This window comes from Onychostoma macrolepis, chromosome 19 (genome assembly GCF_012432095.1).
Source record: "Onychostoma macrolepis isolate SWU-2019 chromosome 19, ASM1243209v1, whole genome shotgun sequence".
NCBI lineage: Eukaryota > Metazoa > Chordata > Actinopteri > Cypriniformes > Cyprinidae > Onychostoma > Onychostoma macrolepis.
Window position 1 is genome coordinate 14645123 of NC_081173.1, and position 27578 is coordinate 14672700.

Consider the following 27578-nt stretch of genomic DNA (forward strand, 5'->3'; position numbering starts at 1 on the left):
TTCTCACATTACACTGCTGATTCATATTCTGATCACTATAGGTTACAACATTGTTGCCCCTTTTCAGTATAAGCAATCTTATTTCTATTTCCAAACCACCACCCTCACCATCATATATGCTGTTATTTACAAAGTGTTGAAAATTTAACCAGAAACTCTGTACCCTTGAGTTCAATTTCAAGACATTTCAGTCATCCTTTGTGAATACAAAACTGTTGCTATTGTTACAAACCGAAGATAGATATATAGATATGTTGTTTAGGGACTGACAAGTGAACGAGTCCATAGAGAACTCTGCTTTCAAAACTTTTATTGCTTCTCTTAAGTTTCTTCAAAGAAAAAAATTTGCACACAAATGACTTTACTTACAAATAGCGCTATGATGAGATGCATGATGATAGGGGAGATTTTCTTAAAGCTTGGCTAAAAAGAGGTTGAAAGGCCGATCTGAAATTGACATGCTTGTAACGTTCACTTCATGAAAACTGCATAATTTGAGAACTGTGAATGGCTCTGCTAAAAAAACTTTTCAGCTATCCTCCCAATATAGATAGAGTCTTCCTCGCTATCTTCACACACACTCACACACACACACACATACACATACAGACCGAGGGAGCGACAGCGAGAGGATAAAGTGCAGAGCGTAAAAGCATCAGACTGGCTGACGCAGCAGAGAATCAGTGAAATGCTGTTTGCTTTAGAGATGACTGAACTGTGAAGGTTGGGTTCGGATGTTTAGGATGACTAGCAAAGCATATTTGAGATTAGAGTGTTCTAGAAGCACGTGATGGTCCAGCTGCAAGTGGTACAGTATATCAAAGGAAATTCAAGTTTAAGAGTCCAGAGTGGTGGAGGAGGAGATGTCATCACAGAGCTCATCGAGAGTTAGGTGTCACTGAAATATTCTTATAAAAATAAAATCTCTTTCCGTCCCGTGATACATCACAAAATTGCTTTCTAACCCAAAATTGCATATAAAACCTACCTTTACAAAACATCCATTTGTTTAGAGCTTATAAAATTATTCCAAAATATCTGAGACGACCATAAAAAGGGCTGCCATGCTGATGTCAATTTTTTTTTTTTCAAAAAAAGTACAAAAAGCCATTACATACAAATATGAATATGTACAACACAAGCCCTTGGGGATGTTCATTTTGAATAATTAAAATAATTAATTAGGTAACTGTATCTATGCCTAATGATAACCTCTAACTATTTCATATTAAACGGCTCACACTGTGGAAGGAATTATTCACTGGAAACAGATGGATATTTATGCCACATTGTCTTTGCTAAAGCAGTTAAATAGCAAAATTAGCAGCTGCCAAAACAACCCCCTCACAAAGATATTATTAAAGAAACATTCCAGATTCAATACAAGCCCTAGCAACAGCATCTGTGGCATTTTCGGCAGAAAATCGTTTTGGTTCATACATCATTTTGAAAAAAAAAAAATCAACAATTAAAAAATAATGTTGTAACATTTTTTTCACAAACTGAGGTATGAGTCAAAATTATTCCTGCATGAATCAACAGCATGCCATGGATAATTTTAACTTGTATTTAACTTGAATATTGCTTTAATATTTAATAAAGAACCTTGCAGACTGGTGTGAAGTGTCAGATGGAAACCATACCTTTTATGGGGGCTGGTAAAGAAATGAAAAATGTTGAATGCTGAATAAATCTGGGCACCAGTAATGACTGTCAACACCTTACATGTCCAGGGATCTAGAAGTCTATAATTGTAAAACACAAACTCAGAAATGATGCAAGTGGCATTATGGGCAAGTATTTAGGGGTGAAGGCACTCAAGTTTGGGATGTTGCACCAAATTGTAGTGGTGTAAGTTAATGCTTAGCCTTTCTTCACTGGTTCATCAGCAGACGATAACTTATAAATGTCCCCATTGGTGGTGAACCAGTGTTTTGGCAACATGTGAAAAGGAAATGACATCAGTTCTTTGGTTCTCCATGGATCTTCTCAGAAGCCTTAGCAGGTACAGGTAGGTAACTGTGAGAATGTCAATCAATGGGTACCATCCTCCAACTTTTTCTTCTCTTAAACCACTTTCTAGTACATGGGACCTTTGGGAAGTGGGCCCTTGGGATTGTACTCCACAGGCATACTCATACAGTCCGACGGGTGACAACGACCATCCTTGCCCTTTGTTCCAGATGGTCCCGGAGGTCCAGGAATACCGGGGATGCCCTGCTGACCAGAAGGACCTGGTGGTCCCAATTTACCATAACCAGGAGGACCAGGAACACCTGAGAGGAACGGAAGGAAATTACAATAGAATAAATACCACAAAGTTGGAAAAATTACTTCCACTTTAAAACTGGGTTTGAAAACTTGGAGTCAGACCTGGAGCACCCGGAGGGCCGCTGTCTCCCATCTCTCCTACACCCTTATCTCCTTTCTCTCCCTTTACACCAGGGGCACCTGGGGACACATATGAAAGCATTCATGTGGAAGACTGGGCAAATGGAACATCAGACTGCTGTAGGAAACATTAGCACATTAGTTCCTCTTACCGGGTGGACCCATGGGCCCTTGTCTTCCTTCGCGGCCAATCTGCCCGGAGCGGCCCGGTATCCCTGGGGGACCTGGCATGCCTGGATTTCCATCTTTCCCTGGGGGTCCTGGTCGACCAGGGGATGAAACCATCTCTACAGGCATCTGCATTCGGGACATGTAGTAGCCCATACGCTCTGCAGGAACAAATGAACTTAAAACCAACCTAAATAAATAATAATTATTAAAATTGTACACTTGCCCCATAGAATTCCATTATAAGTGCAAAATTGTCAACATTTTTTTTTTATTTTACAAACTGATTTTAACATGTATTTTAACTTGTATTTAACTCAGATTATTGCTTTAAAAGATACTAAAGGGCCTTAAAGACTGATGTGAAGTTTTGTGGGGGCTGGGAAATTAATTAAATCATCTTAAGACTCCTTCTCTGTAAAATTGGAACATTCAGAAATAAAGATTTAATGCTTCCAGATATGTCTGGTTACAAAAGTTCACTCACCGTCAAAGATCTTTATGACCTGCTGCCTGATGAAGGACCTTAAGTCATCATAGTTTACAACAGCCTGGAAAAAATAGATACAATGTGAAGTTTAAAAACTAATATATATCTACTATTCTGCAAAACAAGATATCTTATCCATCATCCATTAAAAATAACTGGACGCGCATGACAACATAAGCCTAATTTATTTATAAATGTCCACTCTCATGTTCAAAAATATGGTGGATAAGGAAAATAAAAAACAAACATTGATTCTTAAAGCAGATACTGTAGGCGGCATTAACTGTTTCTGTCAGTTAATAAACTCTTTCAGCCAGGCTGTGTACCACCAGTGAAAAAGCCTCACATCATTCCCTGGGATTCCTGGTGGTCCGGGGGCACCAGCTGGTCCAGGTGAACCATTGCCTCCCCTCTCGCCACGGGGTCCGACTGGTCCTATGATCCCTTCTGGTCCTTTGGAGCCAAAACCAAAGCCTCCTCCTGGTGGGCCGGGACGTCCGCGCTCTCCCGGGGGTCCCCTTTGCCCTGCAACTCCTGCTTCGCCCTGGATAGGATCAAAGGAGCAGCTGTGATTTACTACACAGGTGATTCTAGGACAATGACCACAGGCTACTCAATGATCCCTGTAATAGCACCGCATAATAGGCTTTATATAGAAACTCATGCTCAGCACTATACAGTCCACAAAATAAAACCTTCAAGGTCCATCCCATCTACTTCTTCAATGATAAGGGTGACATGTATGAATGCAGTGAATGCTAAAGTTGTTGCTTATAATTTAATTCTGGTTTGCATTCAATTGTGATTTTCTACCGAAAAGCCCTCTGCTGGTTATGTATGTTTTTATAACTATTTTTGTAAATTAGGTATTGATTAATCAATGCTGCTTAGTCAGGGTAGACTGCAGACGGGTGAGGGATAGCTTTAATGACTTGTATTGTAGCCTGTCTTTGCTTTGAAAACATTGGGGGAAAAAAATCAACATTTTGTGGAGAAAATGTGGATGTGACAATACAATGTATTGTATATGCCATGATTCTGTTCGTACAATGAATGAATGAATGAATGAATGTACAATGTATTGTTTTGTATGCCATGGTTCTGTATCTTACAATTACAAAGAACAATGTTCTGTTCCCTTGCAGCTTCATTTTTATTCACATTTAATGAAAAATGCCATTGTTTCCTTAAAAAGGTCCATATTACCCATGTAAACTCATTTCAACTTACAGTATGCATACTGTACTATAGTAAACTTATGTTACTGTTGTTAGCCCCAGTTTAATGGGAATTTTGTCTGGATTTATGAAGTGGCCTGTAAAGAATAACGCATAAATTCTGCAGAAACACCTCTGGATATTCAACATGTTTTTATTCATTTTATTTTATTTTGTATTAATTTACACTGTATTGAAGTATTGTACTGAAGTATTGAAGTGTCACACTGTATTGAAGTAGCTGAGCACTATTTTAGCATTATTAATATGCTATTATCGTAGTTACTAATATTTTGAATTCGTTTTTTTATTTTTCAATTTAAGGTTTTATTTAGGTTTTTGTAGTTCTGTTTTTTTTTTTTAATTACTTAATTGTATCTTTTTTAAATGAAATATTTCTATAACTTTTTAAAATATTTTTTTTTATTCCAGTTTTCATACCTTTAGTACGTACCTATAAACATATTTTATTTAGTTGCAAAGGCAACATTTCTTACATTCATTTGTTCCATCTAATATCAATATTTGTTTTATGTTTTAATTTAAGTTAAGCAAGATACTTAAAAGTTTCAGTTCACAGTTCTACACTGCAGCTGAGCACGTATTTATTTATTTATTTTTCCCCCACTAAAATTCATGGCTAATTTAGAAAATGGCCTAAAACAAACAAATATTGGTTTCTTTCACTCTGCATTTCATATCTACTTTTTTTGTGGATATATATTTAGTTAATGCAGTTTATTGTTATGCTTTCAGTTTACTTATATAAATTACAGTGTTGTCTAATTTAAAATGCAAATTAACTAATGCTATTAGTTGCATATTTAAAAAAAAAAAAAAAAAACACTGCCCCCCAAAATATCTTCAATATAGCTAGCTACTTTTTGTTAACGGATTGTAAGGTAGGATAGTTTTAATACTGTACAGTTTCTAGTAGCATTCCCAACACTAATGTTGTACATGTAGCAGTCTATATAGAGCAAGTCACTTGTTTACACATTTAAGGGCTTCTGCTAATGGGTCGAGGGAAAAGCACTGCTCTCATCTCATTCTCGCCTAAACTTCAAAAGCCTGACAATGCTGTCCTGTCACAGTGACAGATAGAGGCTCCTCAATGGCTTCATTATGGAGCATAATGGTGTCACTATGTAAGCTGAGAGTGGTGTTCAAACAGGTTACTGTGGCAGATGAGGGTGGAAAAAACAAAAGAGTGAAGGCAAAGTGAGGTTAGACAACATGCTCTTGTGATTGCAGATGGGAGCCACCTGACAACTTCATTGAACAAATGTAAGCACAATAACTAACAGGATGTATTGAGCATGCATCGATGGGAGGGGAAAAGTCTTATGCCTGAATAAGATGTATTCAAATGCATGTGAAAAGATGTCAGCGTTCAATGGTGCAAAGACATTATAACAGAGATGTAAAAACAATGCATCTTACCTTCTGTCCCTGTAGACCAGATTCTCCTGGCAGGCCTGGGGCTCCCTGCAGTTACAAATAATTACATGAGTGAAACTGGGACAAATAGTAGAAGTTTTGCGGTAATTATCTTTGGGTCTATGTGCAAACACATTGCTATATCAACCAGAATTTGGTCTTATTTTGATTATGAATGTTTCAATATAATTGCTTTAACCGGATTTTAATAATCCAATAAAGCCAAAATTCCAGTTTTAAGAATTCCAAATATGACAGCTAGAAGTTAACTTTGTTATTCAGAAGTTTGTGCTGTGTAAACACCTAATTTAAAAATAAAATGAACTGTAACTGATTATAAATTTTCATCTGTGCATGTCCAAATAAAAGTAATTTAGGAGTGTTAAAATATCCAACGATCAAATAAACACTTTTTCAGACCAAAGTGGAGACAGGTTCTTTGGAATTAAGGCTTAATCAGACAGATTTTTGCAGTTGCATATTGTGCATAAAAGTTGTATACAGGAGCCAGTCAAAGGAGATACTTACATCTTTACCTGCTGCTCCATCATTTCCTGGTTCACCCTACAGAAAAAAAAAAACAAAAAAACGGACAGAAAAGGTTTAAAAGAATAATGTAATTAGATACTATAAATATTTACTTATATAAATATTATGGTTAACCAACTTTAGGTACTGACCATCAGCCCTGGATGTCCTGGGAGCCCTGGTGGGCCAGGTAATCCAGACTGTCCTCTCTCTCCTGCCTCACCTTTGTCTCCCTTAATGCCCTGATAACGAACAAGAAGATACAGTAAAGCATTCAAACCATTAAAAACATCTCTGAGATATTATGTGTTTTAGAAGACTTTTGCTCACCACTCCAGGTGGCCCAATTGGTCCCGGTGAGCCTGAAGATCCAGCAGCACCCTAAGAATTTCCAGTGGAAGTGTTAATTTATCATATTCTCAATGGGGTTATCTACCATTCAAAAATTTGAGGTCAGTAAAATTCCTCATTTTAAAGAAATTAATAGTTTTATTCAGCAAGGATGCATTAAATTGATCAAAAATGAAATAAAGACATTTACAATGTTTCAGAATATTTCTATTTCAAATAAATCATTTTATTTATTTTTACTCTTTCTATTCATCAAAAATCCTGAAATAACAACTGTCCCCCTATGATTTCTGAAGGGTCATGTGACACTGGAGACTGGAATAATGACTGCTGAAAATTTGGCTTTGCCATCACAGAAATAAATTACTTTTTAAAATATATTCAAATAGAAAACAGCTATTTTAAATTGTAATACCATTTCACAATATTACTGTTCTCTTGATCAAATTAATGCAGACTTGGTGTGCATAAGAGACTAAAAAAATCTTACCAACCCCAAACTGTTTAATGGTAATGTATATGTACAAACTAAAGAAAGGTGGAGATTACAAGATTTTTTTTTAAATACTTACCATATGTCCTGGAGCTCCAGGTGGTCCTTGTGGTCCAGGAGGACCAGAATCACCCTGAAATGTTCGTACAATTTTTTACTTATCAAGACCAGATCGCAATATAAAGCACAATGCAAATATGAGTTCTCAGCATTGTCGCAAGGAAAACCATGTAATATTATATTATAGACTAAGTGTTAACTGTCTTCCTACTAGAAGAGCAACTGTTTAAAGAGAATATTTCTGAACATATTAGATATTATAAACATAAGTATGTCTCTTTATCTCTACTCTGTGTATAGAACAGAGAAAAAAGCTAACTCTATCTCACCCTTGAGTATTGAGGTTTGTTACTGCCACAGTAAATTGACGACACACATTAGGTGTGTACAATGGGATCACACTCTTGCAGTACGTTAGCCAAGTATTTGCATCTGTGTTTGCTTACTTAAATGAAGTATGTTACTGGTCTAAGGTTGCAGAAACCTATTTTCAAAGCATTCTTTCATTGTCTGAAATCTATAGCACATGTAAAGGTTCAGTGGTAATATATCTAACAGAAGACATCTTACCTCAAGACCAGGCCTTCCCGCTGCTCCAGCAGGTCCCTGAGGTCCTCTATCTCCCTACAGATACCAATGAAGAGTGGGTGATGTAGATTAAAAGACAGAGATATGTAAAAATGCAGACTGTTGTGTATAATTTCTGCATCATTGGAAGTGCCAAATGGATTTGGAAAAATAATGATTGTGTCCAAAAAGTTTTCCCATTGTTTGAGAAAGCAAACTGTCTTGTTCCAAACGTACACCACAGACTGAGCTCAAAGTTTGCATGTAGAGCAATTCAGACACACAGAACAATATGAAAATGCAATATTACTTTTGTAGTTGTCTTTGCTCATTAAGAGAAAGTATTTGAACATCAAAAACATTACAGGCTTTAAAGACAGGATCAATGGAAATAGTCATTTTTTATTCATCTATGCACTACATATTTCAAATAGAAATAATGACAAGGCTATGAAACTCAGCCTCGTACTTTCATTCCTGGGAGACCTGTGTGTCCTTTGATGCCCTTGAAACCCTGGAATGAGAAACAGTTATTCAAGTAAGCCTTTTCCAATCAGAGAAAAGTCAAGTCAAGCTCCTCCTTGGAGATGCCTAATTAAAGTTGACTTTGTTCTTTGTTTCAGTCTTTGTTCCAACTGTTGATTTTGGTATTCATGTGTCACTGATAAAATCTACAAAGAACTTGGAAAGTGAAAACGAAGAAAGAAAATATGTCACGGTTAATACCGGCATTCCCCTGGGTCCAGCAGGGCCAGGCACTCCTGGTTCACCCTGTTTAATTGTGAGAATAAAACACAGTTAGAAATAGTAAAAACTGAAAATAAGATAGAAATGGAGATGCACATATATACACAAATTATATATATATATATATATATATATATATATATATATATAAAATAATAAAATATGTGTGGTTATAGTTATAGTATATTTATCTTTTCTGACCCTTAAACCTGATTTTCCATCTTTGCCATCAAGTCCTTCCATTCCAGCTGGTCCCTTTAAACAAAGACAAAATGCAAAACAATATGATTACTTTGTGAAAGTTTTAATTGTGTACAGACACTAGATAGGCTGAATGTCTGCTATAAAAGGTGTCTATCCAGAGGATTCTGAGACTCACAGGCATGCCTGGGGACCCGGGAGATCCTGGGGGACCTGTGGGCCCCTGTGGGCCCTGAACTCCAGAACCACCCTAAGGGAGTAGATAAAGTAAGGGTGAGTGCATGATAGAGAAGCATCTAAACTCCACAAGTCAAGCCATTTCATGACTAAAGGATGGTATGTCAGAGCGCTTGTTTGTGAAAGTGACCATAAGCGATGATGCATATGAATGCAAATGATGAGCCGTTTATCAAATGTCAATGCTCATGTAAGGATTTATTTCCAGCATGAATGAGGAATGTCACTATGTTGTATAATTTCATTTATCAATGCATGTTCAGGCATTATAGGACTGTCACTTGCCTTTTCAGCTTGTGGTCCCGGAGGGCCCGGAGAACCTGCTTTTCCTGGGAAACCTGGAGGACCCTGGAGACATGAAGGCAACATTAAGACATCTGGTTTGTTCCATTAGCATATTCGGAGAAATGAGGCTTATTTCAGAATTAAAGTCAAAATTAATTGCATTTTGGAATCCATTTCAATTCAATAATGTGATATTTTTTAGCTTGAAACAGTAGGGAAATTATGACTGAAAGACGACTGAAGTCCCACCGGTTGTCCTGGGAATCCTTGGGATCCTTGGAAGCCCTGTAAACAAAAGACGCAAGAACTGTTATTATGCGCACTGCAAATTGTAATCATAACAACAAAATGAAGATGTTCCACCTGGGAATTTATTGAGCAAATACACAATGTTATAAATATTTATTTTCCAGGGAAAAAAACAGGTATATGTTTAGCACACTTCTTAGATCTTGGGCTTGTAAATTTGAAGACGCAAACAGAACATCTTGCTCTACATAGTGTAATATCAAAGAATAAGGTATCATGAGAATGTGATATCAAGAGATATGACATATATAGAAACATAAGAGAACAATTGCTGTCAATATATCCGTAACCTGATCTCCTTTTGGTCCCACGGGTCCCGCTGTTCCAGATTCCCCTTTAGGACCCTGCCAGTCAAGCAAGCATATGTTTTTTAACAACACAAACTCTCACAGTTTTTGAGAACAATGTTGAATCTTAGTTAGAAATACAATCAAAGGAAAGAACAAAAACAATTTCACAATGAATCTACAAAACGTTTGAAGCTTGTTTGTTTGATCTGAGAGCTATTACTCACAAAGAGAATACAAAAGGGAATCTGGCTTCTAACATATATACCGTGCATGATTATCAGCCATCCAAGATAAGCATAAGGATTTGTTTTGAAAAAGCCAATGATAAAAGTAGTGAAGTGCAGTTGAGGGTCATGACCTCGGGTAAGAGTCTATATACGTGAAGCAGAAAAAAATAAAGGCATTAAAACTGGATGTTTACTCACTGCAGGGCCGACTGGTCCATGATAACCTGGAGATCCCGGTGGACCCTATATAAAAACAGTGCAAAGTTTCAAAAACATTATAAGATTTCCTGTGTGAATGCTGCTGTGTGGCTTGGACCCCCAAAGGAGAGTCAAAATAAAAGGTTGAGGTGGTTTGGAAAGTATGTGATTTTTTGTGTAATAAGTACATCCCCATTCAAAAGTTTGGAGTCAGTAAAGAATACTTTTATTCAGCAACGACACTTTTACTACTTTTATTCAGCAAATTGATCAAAATTACACTTTTATTTTGTTAAAAAGACCTTTATTTTAAATAAATGCTGTTCTTTTGAAAATTCAGCTTTGCCATTACAGGAATTTATTATTTTTTTTAATAACGGTTTTCTATTTTAATATATTTTATGTGTTGTATTATTTCACAAAATAACTGTTTTACTGTATTTTGATCAAATAAATGACATAAAATAGTCAGATCCCATTAAAAATGGATGATCTGGATACTAGAAGTTTAACATTATTTAAAGAGTGCATTCTTACCGAATCTCCTTTCTGCCCTGCGGTTCCTGGACTGCCACGCTCTCCTTTAAGGCCCTGGAAAAAAAAAAAAAAGCATAATGATTTTAACCCACCAATCAAACATTTAGCACAAAACATTAATTTCTGATTTTCTTTTCTGCATCTGGTCAATTGGGCAAAATGTTACTACCACTTACAGGAAGTCCAGGAGGTCCCATGGATCCAGGATAGCCAGAATTTCCTGGTGGACCCTTTGTGGAAATAATAAAAGTACCTCAATAATATAGCAAACTGTCATGGGCTTCTTTTTAGTATATATTCTTGAGTTACTCACCTGTTCACCTTTCTGTCCTGGAAGTCCATCTGTCCCTCTTTGACCTTGTTGACCCTATGATTAAAAAAGGCATTAGCGACACAGCCATCAAAAATGCAAATAAAAGCATTTTATATCTATTTGCCATATGCAAAAGAAATACTATATTAAATTATAAAATTTCTTGATAAAGAATACTTGTTTTTACAGCCTTGCATTCACATCATTGTGATCTTAACAGCAAAACAAAACAGTTAATACACCTTCCAAAGCCTGGAATGTATTTTCTAAGTGAAGGCTGAACGTAAGGGAATGAATTAATGAATCTTTCTTTCCTGCCATCTGTATTCCAGGAACAGACAAATGATGCAGAGTTATTTTTTTTTATTGTTTTTACCTTTATAGTCATGGGACAAAACATGCCTATTAGCTACTGCATGCATAATGAAAAAGGCAAGGACCTGAGTTGAATCTCATATAGGATAATCCGTCAGTAAATGCATCCTGCATAGATACATCACTTAACGGTTTACAGATTTTACTTAATCGATTTGATACATTTCCCTAAATGAAGGTCAATGCTCTTCAAGCAGTTAACACAGAGATCGAAACAGTAACGAAATAATATTCCCAGACAGACTGTTCTCATACTAATAATATTTTACTTTTTCTAAATGCATTGTCCATCGTTAAAATCGATTGAGAAAAACTAAGTAAATTTGCACCCTGTGGGAAGAAAACTTTTTTTTGTGAGGATTTTTCAGCAAGGTCAAGGACAAATGGATTTCAACATCATAAAGACCTTCCCTTCAGAAAAATAAAACTGCATAAATAATAATGAATTGAAGAGTTGCCGGCAGCAGGTTTAAAAGCCTCAGATCTGCTTCTTGCGTGTTATATCATTCAAATGAATTTCCATGTCTATCAGGTGGATTTGATCTCACTGGTTTAACTTTAATTTAATTTAAGAATCATTAATGAAAGCAGTCCGTTCTAAACACCCTTCTCTGGTCGAGCCAGACTTCGACATGTCGGACCACTCCAACAAACAAGCTTGTGAAATTGTCACAGAGCCAGTGTTTAGACTCTTCAGGAACTTAATAACAGCTCACTTCCAGTTGTCTCTGCACATTAAATGGAAATAGAAGAGGGAGTATTTGGCTTCATCTTTAAATAATAAGAAAAAAAGAAAAAAGTACCCCTCCACTTGCTGTCTTTTTTGTCAATGTCCTTCTGTTATTTTCCTGAATCTTGCTGACTGCACAGTCTCCTCAGCGGTTCAGTTATATATCATTCTATTAGCGGATCAATTCCACAGAAAATTTCAAGTCGGAAAACATTGGCCTACTGTAAATCTTTATTTTCTGTTTTTCCATGCTAATAGGAAAAGAAAAAAAAAACTGCACAAAATCTTCGCCGCTGAGTTTGTTGTTTCAAACAGATTCGATTGAAGCAAATTAAAGAAAGTCAGATAAAGCTCACAAAGCATAAACCTGGACAACATTAAAATAAAATCCATTCTGGCTCAGACTCAATTCATCAGTAAGCTCAAACCTCTGCTAAAACATGCCGTTCAAGGCGCTGCAAAATAACCTGTCAGCAGCACATACACAATGGCTATGGAGAGATAATTGAACAAGCACTACAACAGTACAGTTTTATTTCTCTGTCATGGCTTTCATTGTGGTGCATGAGAGAGGATGTGCTGGTTTTCTGAGGTAATTAAACATCTACGGTGTTTGTCTGAGCTGATCGTGAGTTGGCATGCTTTGACTTACAGACAGTCCAGGAGGCCCCTGAGGACCAGGGAAACCAATATTGCCCTATAAAAGAATGATAATAAGAGAGCAACAGTTAGAAATATATTCCTTCATAATGGACAAAAACAAGAAACAAACAAACAAAAGCAATCCTGTCACACATGCATCCCAAAATTCCTCTTCGTTTCTCATAGTCATGCAACCTGTTTTACTTGGTTCTGAATACTTGGTACTAGCAAAGTGTGACGAAACTGTACTAATCAACAGAACTGAACACCGGAAAACTATTTATGTGGTCCACTGCACAACACTAAGTGGATCACGATCAGCATTCAATGGGATCCAGTGAGTTTGTTGCTTTTGGTTTTCAGAGTAGTAATTGATACAAATACTCTATTGAGAGTTGAGGTTAGCGACCTGGAATCCTTTGTACTTGATATTCTTGAAATCAAAAAGTGAAAACAAATAGAAAACAAAAAGAATTAATCTCTTTCCAAAAAAAAAAAAAAAAAAAGAATCCTCCTCAGCCAGTGCACACAATTTTAAATGGGCACAAAGTCTCAACTCTCTTTCCATGTTGAAATCAGGTTAGATGCAGATTTGGGACTATTTTGGAAAGCATTATGCAATTCTGAGCCAAAACAGTAGGGGCCTCTCTAACCTCACAGCAAAGATTAATAAATACACTGTTCTTTCCTTTTTGGTCCATTCTAACTGAAAACACTGAACCTAAAAGAAAATAGATTGTGCAAACAAACAATGCACTGTGGGATTAAATGCTAGTGACTAAATGAAGTCATGCAGAACAGTTCACTTCTGAAAGAAGGGCTCAGCTTTGGTTTGTCTCTATATGATATAGACTGTACTCTGAAAGCCATCTGGGGTCACTCTGTCTCAGTTTCTAAGAAAAGAAGTCTAAAAAGGCAATCCTGCCAGAAATGACCTTTTAGGAGACAATCTGGAGCATAACATGCAAAGCAACATAGACACCTACCGGGGTTCCTGGAAGACCAGAAGGTCCTCGCTCACCTCTAGGACCCTACAACAGAGACAAGTTATATAGCATATAGCATTATAACTGGGGCTATATAGCATATAGCATTATAACTGGGGCTATATAATAATATATTATATATATATATATATATATATATATATACATACATATATATATATATACACACACACATATAAAATGTGTTAAATTTATAGCAGTTCAATGAACAGTTAATATTATGTTATAATATTGTTTGTTTTTGCTCAATTTTGCCAACCTAAATAGATTCAAACAAAGCCCCAAAAGAACAGTTGTGATTTCTGGGTGATAAACCCAGCTGTTTCATTGCTGAATAAATCCATGTTTTTGAACGAATCAAGTGAACCAATGATTCAGTGACCCATTCATAAGGGCAGTAACTTGCTTCATTTCTGAACAAATCAGCTACTTCAATATTAATTTCTAAACCCATTTAAAACCCATTAATCTCATAGCATTATTTATGCAATTCTAACTGCAGTGTAAATGCATTCACACCACCTCTAAAGAGTCTGTGTAAATATACCTAAATACCACTTCAGATGTGGAAAACAATGTTATGGCCACATTTATCTATATGTGGAGCAAGTTCTATGCTGAATCAAAATGTTTGTTTTGATTCTGTTTTGAAATAAATAGTAGCTGACGACGATGACTAAGACCAGGCAGAAGTCTCTGGCAACCGGTTGCATCAGCAGTGGACTGAATGAACGTGAAGGCGGTGTGAAGTAATCCTATTATGCCTAGCGCCCACCTACTTGTCTTCCAGCAAATCAGTTAGGACAACTGGACAAACATTACATCACATAATTAATAGTCATGAGCCAAGATGATAAGGTTTTATAAATGTGTTCACCACCTTTTCAGATTATTCCTAAGCCTCTGATAACACAAATATGGGATAGAATTGAGGGTAGAATAATATAATTTGAGTGTGCTATATATACAGTATATTGGCTTATAATATTTAAGTATTGTGCTGTTAGCTTTGCAACAGTTAAGCAGCAACAGAGCTCTTGTATCCTCTCTAATAGGCACTGGTAGTAATGAAACTCAGCAAGGTCTCTCACCGGCTCTCCTTTGACCCCTGGGGTCCCTGGGAATCCAGGCATCCCTGGTGCACCAACGCACTGACCACTGTTACTCGTCTAAAAACATTGAGCAGACATGAAGGGTTGCAATCAGGAAATTCACAAATAATAACACTTTTAATACCATGACAGTAGCTCCCCTAGTGAAAAAATGTGTACTAAAATGTATTTGAGATGCATTTATTTTGTGCTTTGCATAATACAAATACATTTACATTGTTTAATAAAAATACCCTGCAATTGTACTTTTAGTATACTAAACTGGTATACATAAAGTCTGCTATAATTTTATGCAGAAGTAGTGCTGAAGTCCAACTAAAGATATACTGAAGTATATTTGATTGTGCTAAACTGGAAATACTGCAAGTATACTTCAGGTACACTTTAAATATCTTGCATCTAAAGAGTGAAGACTGATATTATACAGAGCTCGTACGATCCTTATTAATAGTGATATTAAAACACATTTTAGGCATAATATCAAGAAATGTGCAGTGTGCAATAAATAAATACTCCAAATAAAGTTTAATTATATTTTTATATTAGTAAGTCTTAAGTGATAAGTCAATAAATATGTTAATGTATTTGAAGTATACTTAGTATGAAATAAATGTATTTTAAATAAATAGAAATATATATATATATATATATACACACACACATACATCAGTCCCTCCAGGATTTCACGATTTTTTTGTGTGATTTTTGCGATCAAAATTACTGATTTTGTGGTGGTAATTTCCATAAATTTGTGACAAATTTGCGATTTTTTTTTATTCTTTTAAATTATGATATCACATTTACCAGATTAACTCAAGTGAAGTCACCTTTATTTATATAGTGCTTTTAACAATACAGATTGTGTCAAAGCAGCTTTACAGTATCAAATAGGAAAATAGTGTGTCGGTAGTGCAGAAGGACAATAGTAAACACTCAATTTTCAGTTAAAGGTATTTCATTACTGAATTCAGTGATGTCATCATCCAGCTCAGTACAGTTCTAATAGTATTTGTGCAATCATGTAGACGATATCGCTGGAAATTAAGTGTCCCCATAGGGATGCACGATTAATCACATGCGATTTTGAACCAGCTGGAGTTTATTAAACGTGCAGATTATGTATTGTGTTAGATGCACAATATTCAAGATGGTCCTCACTGCAGAACAAAAGATCCAGGGGGTGTGGTTGGATCTAGATCCAACTCCTCCCACCTTACATTTACCTAAACCTACCTGTCTCCACCCCCTGATCCCTAAACCTACCCATCTCCACCCCCTGGATGTGGATCCAACCCCGCCCCCTGGATCTTTATTCTGCAGTGAGGGGCTACTGCAATATTCACAAATAACAAACAAAACAATTCTGAAACATTTTAACTTTTAAAACAACCTTAGGACCCTTTTTCCACCTTACCTATGTAAACATTAACAAATAAGTATTGTAGCTGTACATACTGCTTGTAAATCCAATTCATACATTTGGTATGGTCTCTTAATAAATTCTGATATATTGATATATAAAAAATAGAAAGGGACAAAATTAAATAATTAAACAACACTGCGTCGTCAGCGTTGGTATTGTATCAGACTTTACTGATCAGTGTGCACTTAATGCACTTAACATTATATGAAATTCAAGTTCAAATGGAGTTAACAAAGTTTTTGACCAGCGAATGACGGAGATGGAGTGTCATTAGACATTATTAACTGTTATCTGAGGCAGTAAGTGCATCGCAATATATGCTTTCATCAACTTTTACAGGTTATATGACGTTTATTGTAGCTATATGGGCGCTTAGTTTTTCTTGTTGTTTAATACACTTGGTCAAAATCTCAAATTAAGCGTTTATGCACAGGATATTTAAAACGTACATTGTATATTGGCTAGACTGCAAATAACCTACTTCTTCTCCGCTCTTCAAGCACACAAAAACATAGCCTTTACAGACGTAGTGTTTGAGTAAAGAAAACGCTGTACTATTCAAACATCAGTTATTTATTTACCCTTTCATTGCGAAAAAGCCGAGATGTGTCTCCTCCAGGCTGTGCGCGGCGCGTCAATCTGAATGGAGGCGGGTGAAGTTACGAGGTTTCACTGAGAGCTTGATGATCCAATGGCGTTACGAAGTTTTACACGTGAACAACATCTGAATCCACGTAACGTAAAATAATTAAGTTAGATGATTATAATTTTATGTTATGTGAGGTCTTTTATTTATTTATTTTTGCGATTATTTTGCGGTTAAATGACGAATTATGCAGGATCACAAAAAAATGCGACATTTTGCTTATTTTGCATTGTATTCAGCGATCGCATAATCGCGAAAAACTGGAGGGACTGATACATACATACATATAAACATTTTTTATAACAGCCTGAATCATTTTAAGTAAAATATTTAGCAACATTTAACTAAATATTTTACTTTTAAATATTAACTTTAAAGTACTAATATAATTTTTTTTTATTAAACATGTTTGTGTTTTTAATTCTGTTATCATGATTGAGATCCTCATCATTTTTGTACCAGATAAATACAGATAAATGCAGAATTAAAAAAAGAAAAAAATACTATCAAGTGATATATTTACTCACTTAAATAGCTTGAATTTAAATAGCTATTACTGTAGTTTAACTATTTAACATTATGAGTAGCTTGTAGCTTGGGAAGCTTCCCTATCACTGTTTAATGTGAGGGTAAAAGGAGCATTAACCAATCGGTCCACAAACGTACAGGCACACTTGGTGTTTCTTCCCTCTGCAGCTTCTCTTGGCACTGTAAAGTTGATCATAGAGATTTAGTAGGTTTAGTATGTTCTAGCATGCGTAAAACTACTGTAGAAATCAAACAGCATGCCAAACAGAAAGCATAAAACAAGTGAACAAATCAATGCACAAACCCACACCCTGTCTTATACCAATCACATCATCCATCATTCATCCCGCTCACCCGTTCGCATCCTTCTGAGGGTTCAACCCCAGGCTTGCCCTGATCTCCCTTCTCGCCCTTAGCGCCAACCATGCCGGGCACACCTGGTAGGCCCGAGGAGCAATCTCCACAACCCTCCTACAGTGAAGCATACACATGACACAAACACATGTGTACTCACTGCAAAAAGCAAATGAACAATAAAAACACAACATCTGCATGCAATTACAAGTGAATAGTATTGCTGCATTGAAGAGTAAGCAGGCACAGACAGACTGAGGAAGGTGTGTGAAATTTAAACACAGGATATTTTGTTAACAGTAAAAACTATGCTCTCACATTTCAGCTTGATAGAGCAGGAATGCTTCTTGTAAATAACCTCAGCTCAAAGAATGTAAAAGGTTTCAAAGCCAAAACACTAGGGTTTGCAAAATAAGTGATTTTCGAACCAACTCTGATCAGATATATTCTTCTTCTAAAACAGCACACATTTATCATTAAAACATTGGTGAAGAAAAAAAAATAATGCTTTAAGTGTCTAATATTTATACATATATCTGATAAACATTTAAACAAAGTTTTAAACATCTTAAGTGCACCTGCCGAATGTCTTTTAAATGTATTTTTCAACATCAAACATGAGAAAATGTTCTAAAACTAATAATGCTCTAAAATAATTGGTAAGCTCAAACTAATTTATGGCACAAATGTAATGTAATTATGCTGCAAATGATGCAATATTAAATTAGCATTGAGATAAATAGAGTTAAGAAGCTTCATTTTGTTGCTTTACATAAATACACTTTTGTTCAAACATTTGGCATCAGTAAGAATTAAAAAAAATATATATTTTTATTTAGCATAAATTTAGCAAACATATTTTTTATTTAGCAAGGATGCATTATGGTTTCCACAAAAATATCAAGCAGCACAACTGGTATCACTGATAATAATAAATGCTTCACCAAATTAATATATTAGAATGATTTCTGAAGCATCATGTGACACTTAAAACTGGAGTAATGGCTGCCAAAAACTCAGCTTTGGAATAAATTATGTATCTAAAAAAAAAGAAAAAAAGAATGTAATATTTTTAAATGTAATTTCAAAACATGCAGTTTTACAGTATTTTTGATCAAATAAATGGAACCTTGATCAGCATGGGAGACTAAAAATTATTATCAATCCCAAACCTTCGGATGGCAGTTTGAATAAATAAATGCATTTTTAATAGCTTCGCCATGTAAGAATCATAAATTATGTATATACATTAATATGGTTGAATACATCATGTGACACTTAAAACTGGAGTAATGGCTGCCAAAAACTCAGCTTTGGAATAAATTATGTATCTAAAAAAAGAAAAAAAAGAATGTAATATTTTTAAATGTAATATTATTTCAAAACATGCAGTTTTACAGTATTTTTGATCAAATAAATGCAAGCTTGATCAGCATGGGAGACTAAAAATTATTATCAATCCCAAACTTTCGGATGGCAGTTTGAATAAATAAATGCATTTTTAATAGCTTCGCCATGTAAGAATCATAAATTATGTATATACATTAATATGGTTGAATACATATGAAATATGTCAGGTACTCAATTTTATGCAATATGCAACAGGGGTTTCCTGCTTCATCTCTCTATCCACTATAGGGGTGTCCCCGACTAAGGATTTTCATAGTCAAATCGGAATTTTTGAATCTTGCCGATAGTCGACTGATAGTCGAATCATATGTTTGGGGGCGGGGGGCAAATTACCAAGAGTCAAGTCAGACATTCGACAGTCATAATTACTGATGTTAACACAGGAAAAATGTGTTAGGGACGCCTCGCAGATACAAAAATAATGTTTTATGTTTTGATTAAAAGATAACATTAAATGTCAGCAAAACCCTAAGAATTCACAACATTTTTTACAATAGGGCTCTCATTATAACCTTATGTATATAACAGAAGTTATTAATGTTCTGCATTTCTGTTTTGAACTGTGCGCACTGAAGATGACCAGTAGAATGAAGCATTTGATAGCAGGTTTTTAATCAATGGGATTTAACTCACCATATCTCATATAGAATATGCTTCATTATTTATACAACATAACGATATATTATGACTTATAGGCTATCTGCACAAAATGTGCATGCATGAACGTGTCTGCGAGGCTCTGAATGAACTCCTTTTGTGGACGCTTTCTTCACGCAACAGCGTGCAGAAACAAGGCAACTAAACTTTAAAAGTGTTTTATTATAATAGTGTTCTCATTATAATGTTATGCATATGACAGTCCCAGTCATAGTTATTAATATTCTGCATTGTTGTTTGTCCTGCTCGCACTGCACCCTGAAGAGATAATCACTGTAGTAGCCTACTACAATGAAGCACTTTACTGCAGCACAACTCAACCAAATGCATTTTATACTAATATTAATAATATATACATGATATATATATATATATATATATATATATATATATATATAAACCAGCTGAAATATTTTGAAATCACTTGTACCCTACCTGATCAAAAAAATACAGTCTTTTGCTCTGCCTGTGTCAGTTTGAGTCTTGTTAAAGATTTAAATCCCTTCCACCAAAATGCTCCTCTGTCGGTCACGGATTATGGAAAGTGAAATTTAAATCTATAGGGGTGGTTGGATTTATTCACGCAGGTTAAAATATTTATTTAAAGCTTCATTCTTTTCAAATTTACAGCATTATCTTAATAGCCTGTATATTAACTTATTGGGAGAAAACCGGTAGTTCTATGTGAAATCAGACATTTCAGCACCCCCATATAGCCAAAAATGGTAAGATCATAACACTCCGTGAATATTCGACTGTGAGATTGGGAGTCGAATCAGGCTCCTCCTATCGAAGCATCGAATCATCGACTATTCGGGGTCACCCCTACTATCCACCATGGGGTTCATGGCCTCAAAAAGGTTGAAGACCCCTGCATTAAAAATTCCATCTTCCAAAAGAAAATGCACGCATTGCATAGATGTCTTGCTGTGGTATGTGCACAATATTGGCGGCAGAATAGAAAAATTAACATTTAGTCACACCACACCAATAATGCTAATGTGTATGTTTCTGTACACATTATATTACCAGATGAGATAATACCAGTGTTTCCTTGCACATGCATACTAATAATGTCATAGAGAGAGAGAGAGATAAGTTGAACACGTGCAGTTACGTAATACGTTGCTTACCTTGACTGCGGAAGCTGAATCCTGAGGCAGAAAAACGGGAGGCTGCAAGATAGAGGAGACAGTCAGACATGGAGACAGTTTTGCATTTCACAACAATTGAATGTGCAATTATCATCAAAAGTTCAGAAGAAAGTATCTATGGTGAGACAAAGGCAATGCAGTACACAAAACTTATTTTAAAAAGCACTGCTTTGAAAGTAAAGTTATGATCTCATTATGTCATTAATAATAAAAATCTCATTTTAATAATGGAACTATTTTGCATGAAATTATTCAGAAAAAAAAAAACTGAATTTAACATGATAAATTATTTCACATTATGCTACAATTATTTATTATGCTGTCATTTCAAAACAGTTTACTGACTAATTGCATCCATAAACATGTAAATTAAAATATAATTAATTATGGTTAAACATATTGTGCTAGCTGGCCATTTACAGCATGGATAAGAAGTTACTTTCACATCCTACCTTAAAAAGCATTAGTTTCAGAGCACAAAAGACTTTCAGAAGGACAAAAAACAAAACTTCATTGTTCAACACTCACAATGTGACATGGAAGCCTATATAATATGAGTATTTTAAAGCATTTTTAAAAATTCAACTCAAATTTCACTTCAACTTGAACCAATATATTTTATATGCACTAGGCCCTTTTTGTACAGAGGACTGAAGTATTAATCTAACTACAGTTAAACCAGAGAACTTGACCGAATATGAGAGCGGCTCTCAGATGCTCTTAAAGGTAGATACTGATGTGCTTCAAGTACGTCATCTCCTCTCACTACTGGCTGGTTTGGGCTCTCCACATCTCAGTAAAGTGGCTTCATTCCACCTTACCCCATCCAATTAATCTACTGTAATTACAGTTTTAATATGGAAATTGGTCACCGTTTGCACTTTTCGTTTTTTAAAAGAATCCTTTGAATTCCTAATGTTATTCGTTACTCTTATTTACTTGAACTATTTAGTGTTTTTGGCGCTATAGCACAGAATTCATTTGTGTATTAATAAACTAGCTTTGGGATTAAGCTGTTTGCGGGGTCTGTTTCTCGAAAGTTGGCGAACGAGAATTAAAAGAATAACATGGTTTAGATCTGATTGTGCTCTGGAAGAACTCGGTGGTCGGAGTCTGCCGATAGAAGCGGAGCAAAGCGGCCTGGGACTGAAGTCTGGCCAAATTTCCGCTGCAGGCTGGAAGCCCGGAGCTCTGATTTCAGGATGGGCCTTTAGCCAACTGAGAAAATATGCGTGCGGAGAGACGGGGCCATTAATGCCGAAATCCTGCTTTCAACCAAAGATCCAATGGCTCTTTCTGTACGGAACATCACTCACAGTAATGGCTGCCCTAACCGTAACTCAACACAATGGCAGTGTTTACCATTACACAAAGCCTCGGAGACTGTGAGTTAACTCTGAAAGGGTAATGGGACCTTCGGCGGCCATAAAGGACAACAGAGATGCCTCACGGAGTGCCGAGTTAAAATCCTTGCATGCTTACTGGTTCTTTTTAGTATTATAAAAAAGTTGCTGATGTCCTCGTGAATCACCTCCATCTCCCCGCACCGCTTTAAAGGAGGCCCGACCCGCTCCCCTTCTAACGCAGAAGTCAACCAACCAGGCTCCTTGCTCTGTGTTTATATATTGTAATAAAGCTCCTCCCCCTGTCTGGTTACTCACTGCTTGGCCGGGTGGACCCGGTTTCCCTGGTATGCCATCGTTGCCAGGGATACCCTGTAAGAAGGAACTGAGGTTGAATTGGTTTAGCCTGTGGCCACAATCTGGACACCTCCTTCTCCAGCGGGGCAGAGGGAAAGTAGTCAAAGCCCTGGACCCTCTCCTGGTTTGTGTTCCAGCTCGGAGTAGACATTTACATTTTTTCTTGCCTTTCTCTGTCTATTTTTTAATCTCAGCTCTTCTGAGGCTTGGGAAATCAACACAATACCAGGTTAAAGACCACTCAGTGCTCACGGTGAGATTATGCAGAAGGCAAATTGCCAGTTTATCAGGGTGAATTAAATCATGATGGGCTTAAATACCATCACAATTCCCATTGTATATCTAAAACATAACTTAAAAAGATATCAAATGGACTTGAATTAAAAACAGCAACCTCACAGTGAGCTTCTGGATGGTTTTTAAAAAGAAAAAAGCAGCACGATCCCCAACTACTAATTTAATGAATGTATTAAGATTACATTTAATTCATATTTTTGCGCAGCATTTTAACTATACATTAATGCTTTAGATTTACAATCTACATTAATATTTAGATTTACTTTACATTAACTTTTAAAAGCACAGCCATTAACAAAGCACATCCCACGGCACTATCCAAAAATCCCAGAAGCCCCTTTAAAGCGTGCAGATTTAACAGCAATGTTTTAATATAGCGCTCTTTTACAAACTACATTACAATTGCATGACATTACATTTACATTACATTTAATTGATGGCAGCTTTAGGTATTAAACATTATTTGCTAAATTAACATATGTTTTAAATGTAAACATTATCGGTGCATTTAAATATGCTTTAGTTCAAGCCCAGAGTTACCCATGCAGGCCTTCCCGATACAGAAGCCCCACAAAGAGAGCAGGATGGAGGAACAGAGAGAAAAAGCAGAGGTATGCCCTGATGCCATCTGTTTCATACTCACCTGTGGGCCGGGGATTCCTGTAAAGCCTTGGGTCCCTGGGGGACCTGGAGGGCCCGGTGGTCCAGGAGGCCCCTGAGGCACATTAAGCACATGAGTAAGAAGACGGTCATTCATTACTCATTAAAAGAGTCACAATCACTCTCAGATTTCTTTTTATGTCTCTATTAGTAGAGTGTAGCACTGAAACCCTATTGTAATTTCTAGTTTTTTAACAAACTTCTCAAAATGCAGCGATTTAAGCAGCAGAAGGGAGATAAAGAGTGAAAAAGGATGTCAGACCTGAGGACCAGGCTGCCACCTGCTCTCACCACCTGGGACCCCCTGCAAGAAAAGAGTAATCAAATTCAGCACATCAGGTCTCATGATTTAAAAGCCCAAATTCTTTGAGTGTTTATGTGTGAGAGTGCGCTAATATCCTCCTGATTAACAACAATGAAATAAAACATAAGCTCACAGGTCCGCCAGTTCCAGGTAACATATTATTCAAACAGTTGCACTCTCCTGGTTCACCCTACGATGCAGAAAAAAAACAATTTGGTTATAGTGAGTTGGATATTTTCTGAGTAAACTGCCACAACTAGTTTAGACTGTTTCCAGGGTGATGCTATGTGGTTGCTAATGTATTCTGCAGTGGTTTTTATGTTGCTAGGAGTTTGCTTATTGGAACAAATGATTTATTTAAATTAAATATATTCAACCTACACTAAAAGAGAGCATCACAACTCAGCAAAGCTAAGATATAGAACATTTATGAATATGATACAGAATACATTTGTTTCTAATAACCAATATCCATTTTTATTGTTGTTTTATTTTTGTTTTTTGACAATAACTAAATAGCCATTTAGACTACAACAAAAAATATAAGAATTATATTATTATAAATAAAGGAATGCATACTGATTTATTATTAATAATAACAATAACAAATAATAAAATTAACTTGTGACCATTTAAAATATACTATTACTGGTACTACTATAACAATGCTTTAATGTAATGACATTTGACAGTTGAGAAGTATAAATATAGTTACAAAATAGGTACCAAGCAGTATCATTAAGATAATATTACAGTTTTTACTAATATTTTGAATCAGTTTTAATTTTTTATTTTATTTTCCATTTTCATTTTAGTTAGAATTTTTGTGATTTTATGTCATTTTAGTAGTTTTTTTCCCCATATACTGTATGTCTATAGTTATTTTAGTACATCATGTTAAACTAAATTAAAATAGGATTTGTTGCCTTGGCAACTAGCTAAAATTATTTTTTATAGATTTTATGTTTTAATTTTAGTTTCAGTTTTATTTTTAGTTAACTATAATACCCATGGTCCCAACACATGCACACGCGCACACACACACATACACACACACACACAAGCATGTTACATTGTGTTGCAACATGACATGACGTCGAAATTAAGGATCTGCTGTAGAATTCTATCCTGGCACTCAACAGGAATGACAGAGCACTTCATCACACTTAGGAAGAATATGCATCATTTGATATAGGCTGCCACTTTCCTCTGTGTTTAGACAAATTAGTCTGGGAGACAACAGAGGACATTAAAGAATGAAGCATTTCCAGGGCTTTTCTATCGAGGTCTCTCTTTCTCATCTCCCACATGCACACTTCCTTTCTCTTTGATACTCGGTGATGTTGTCAGATTACAGATGACAGCTGTTATATTCACCAATTAATAGCCCTGTTTTAGCTCGAGGGCATTTTTAACTTTTTCAGCACTGTCAAACTCTTCTGTCAGACTTATGCGTCTGTTTGTGTCTCCAGGGTGGACACATCACTGTGCATACAGACGGTCGCTCTAAACATTACTCCTCCTATCCGTTGTTCCCTCCACACACACATTCTCACTGCTTCGGGGAACCTAGAAATCGCCTCCCCAGCTCACTGATCCAGACACTTACCTTGTCGCCCTTAGGCCCAATGGTTCCCTGAAAGACAAGGAGAAACACACACACGCACACACACACACACACACACACACACACACACACACAAAGGCTCAGTTAGACAGTGTTATTGTGTGTAACTCTCCAGGGCCAGCGAGATGAGTGTGGATCAGGGAGGAGCAGCGACAGGTGACGTGATGCAAGCAGACAACGTGTTGCTGTTAGGGATCCAGGCAGAGTCGGATATGACCCGAGTCTGTTTCTGGCTTCGCTCCTCAAGCTCTCTGCGACAAAGCCTCAGGTAATTAACATCTGATGCGAGAACAGACAGCGCTAACTTTGCTTTTTTAATGAGACGAGCTCTGGCAAGACAACAAACTCTCGCTGCCTTTGCATCTGCAGTTTATGGAAGTTCGTTTGATGCTGTCTCTAGATGGCAGAGCAATGAACAACGGACAATATGCTTGGGTGAATTTGTTAATGACAGAATGCATGTCACAATATGGGAATAAGCAAGATGAGTTGAGCAAAGCATTGCTGGAGAGGGCTAAATAAATAAACAAACTTACATGACTCCCATCTTGCCCTGGTATCCCAGGCAATCCTTGTGTACCATCCCTACCCTGTAACACAGAATAAATAAATCATTTACAAGAGTAAGACCCAAAAAAAAAAAGCACTGGGCTGTGTCTCATTACACTCCCTATTTTCTATGATGTGAAATAGTATATTGTGAACATGACTAAGAATAACAGCATACTTACAGTTTTTTCAACTGCATACACACAAAATCTTTACTTGTCACACGATTTCTGAAACCTGACACTCAAACACCAGAACCACACACCAAATCTGCAAAACCATACACTGATTCTTGACTCTTTTTGCAACACTTTTTGTAACACACAAAAAAATCTAATAGGTTTTGTGATATTTTGAATGCAGTGCTTCATTTTGCAAGAGATGTGAGGCATTTTGCATTTTGTGTGTGCAATTCTTGGATTTGTGTGTAAAGTTTTGAAAAAAAAGAGGCAAATTTTTGAAAACACGTGTAAGCAGTTGGAAAAAAACTGTAATGTGAAATATGTGCTTATCTTGCATTATTTTTTATGCAAAAGACAATGCCATGATACATCCATCATGGCATTCAGATATTAAATGTAATGAAGAGAGCAAGAACATAAAAAAATGGCTGTCCCTATGGCTGGGGACAACATTTTTGTCCATGTTTCATCTCAGGTTCTTACTGGGGGTCCAACTGGTCCCATTCCCATTGGCCCCTGTGGCCCTGGTGGTCCCACTTCTCCCTTTTGGCCCTATAGATATCAAGCAATACATTGGAACAACAGTTAGGTCAGATCCATTGTGTCTTTTGGCCTGAAGAGTACTGTGTTATTGTGTTGGTGATCTACCCTTTGTCCTGCCGGTCCAATTGGCCCTGCAGGTCCTTGACGTCCTTCTGGACCCTGTAGGATACACATGACTGTTTTCACACTTAGTTTCTATATCGAGGGGGCTGTTTTATTTATTATTTTGATTTTCATATACATACTGTTCAAAAGGGTTAGTAAGATTTTTTCACTCTTTTTTAAGAAAATAATACTTTAATTCAGCAAGAATGCTATAAATTGATCAAAAGAGACAGCAAATACATTTATAATGTCATAAGATTTCTATAACAGATAAATGCTGTTCTTTTGAACTTTCTATTCACCAATGAATCCTGAAAAATGTATCATAGTTTCCACAAAAAAAACATTAGGCAACATTAATAATAATAAGTAATGCTTCTTAAGCAGCAAACCAGCATATTAGAATGATTTCTGAAGGATCATGTAACACTGAAGACTGGAGTAATGATGCTGAAAATTCAGCTTTGCCATCATAGGGTTAAATTACATTTTAAAATATATTCAAATAGAAAACAGTTATTTTA

The 27578-nt window shown here is 36.2% G+C and overlaps 1 protein-coding gene across 3 annotated transcripts in view; it reads right to left on the reverse strand.

The window, feature by feature from the left end:
- Positions 1-293: 293 nt before the first annotated feature.
- col16a1 (collagen, type XVI, alpha 1) overlaps positions 294-27578 on the reverse strand; it is a 68710-nt gene continuing 41425 nt past the window's right edge. For 2 of the 3 annotated variants that reach the window (XM_058753590.1, XM_058753588.1), the window contains 36 exons: positions 27055-27108; positions 26890-26958; positions 26212-26265; positions 25658-25684; positions 24182-24238; positions 24007-24048; positions 23728-23799; positions 22749-22802; positions 21067-21108; positions 17867-17983; positions 17651-17692; positions 14895-14972; positions 13783-13827; positions 12807-12851; positions 11050-11103; positions 10913-10966; positions 10737-10790; positions 10200-10244; positions 9775-9828; positions 9425-9460; positions 9176-9238; positions 8832-8903; positions 8654-8707; positions 8432-8476; positions 8175-8219; positions 7709-7762; positions 7158-7211; positions 6565-6615; positions 6387-6476; positions 6235-6270; positions 5710-5754; positions 3396-3593; positions 3047-3110; positions 2544-2720; positions 2374-2451; positions 294-2276 (listed from right to left, as the gene is read on the reverse strand). In XM_058753590.1, coding sequence (XP_058609573.1) covers positions 2080-2276; positions 2374-2451; positions 2544-2720; positions 3047-3110; positions 3396-3593; positions 5710-5754; positions 6235-6270; positions 6387-6476; positions 6565-6615; positions 7158-7211; positions 7709-7762; positions 8175-8219; positions 8432-8476; positions 8654-8707; positions 8832-8903; positions 9176-9238; positions 9425-9460; positions 9775-9828; positions 10200-10244; positions 10737-10790; positions 10913-10966; positions 11050-11103; positions 12807-12851; positions 13783-13827; positions 14895-14972; positions 17651-17692; positions 17867-17983; positions 21067-21108; positions 22749-22802; positions 23728-23799; positions 24007-24048; positions 24182-24238; positions 25658-25684; positions 26212-26265; positions 26890-26958; positions 27055-27108 — 2418 coding nt within the window. In that variant the 3' untranslated portion in view covers positions 294-2079. The remainder of the gene's footprint in view (positions 2277-2373; positions 2452-2543; positions 2721-3046; positions 3111-3395; positions 3594-5709; positions 5755-6234; positions 6271-6386; positions 6477-6564; positions 6616-7157; positions 7212-7708; positions 7763-8174; positions 8220-8431; positions 8477-8653; positions 8708-8831; positions 8904-9175; positions 9239-9424; positions 9461-9774; positions 9829-10199; positions 10245-10736; positions 10791-10912; positions 10967-11049; positions 11104-12806; positions 12852-13782; positions 13828-14894; positions 14973-17650; positions 17693-17866; positions 17984-21066; positions 21109-22748; positions 22803-23727; positions 23800-24006; positions 24049-24181; positions 24239-25657; positions 25685-26211; positions 26266-26889; positions 26959-27054; positions 27109-27578) is intronic. The other variant, XM_058753591.1, reaches the window with a different exon arrangement.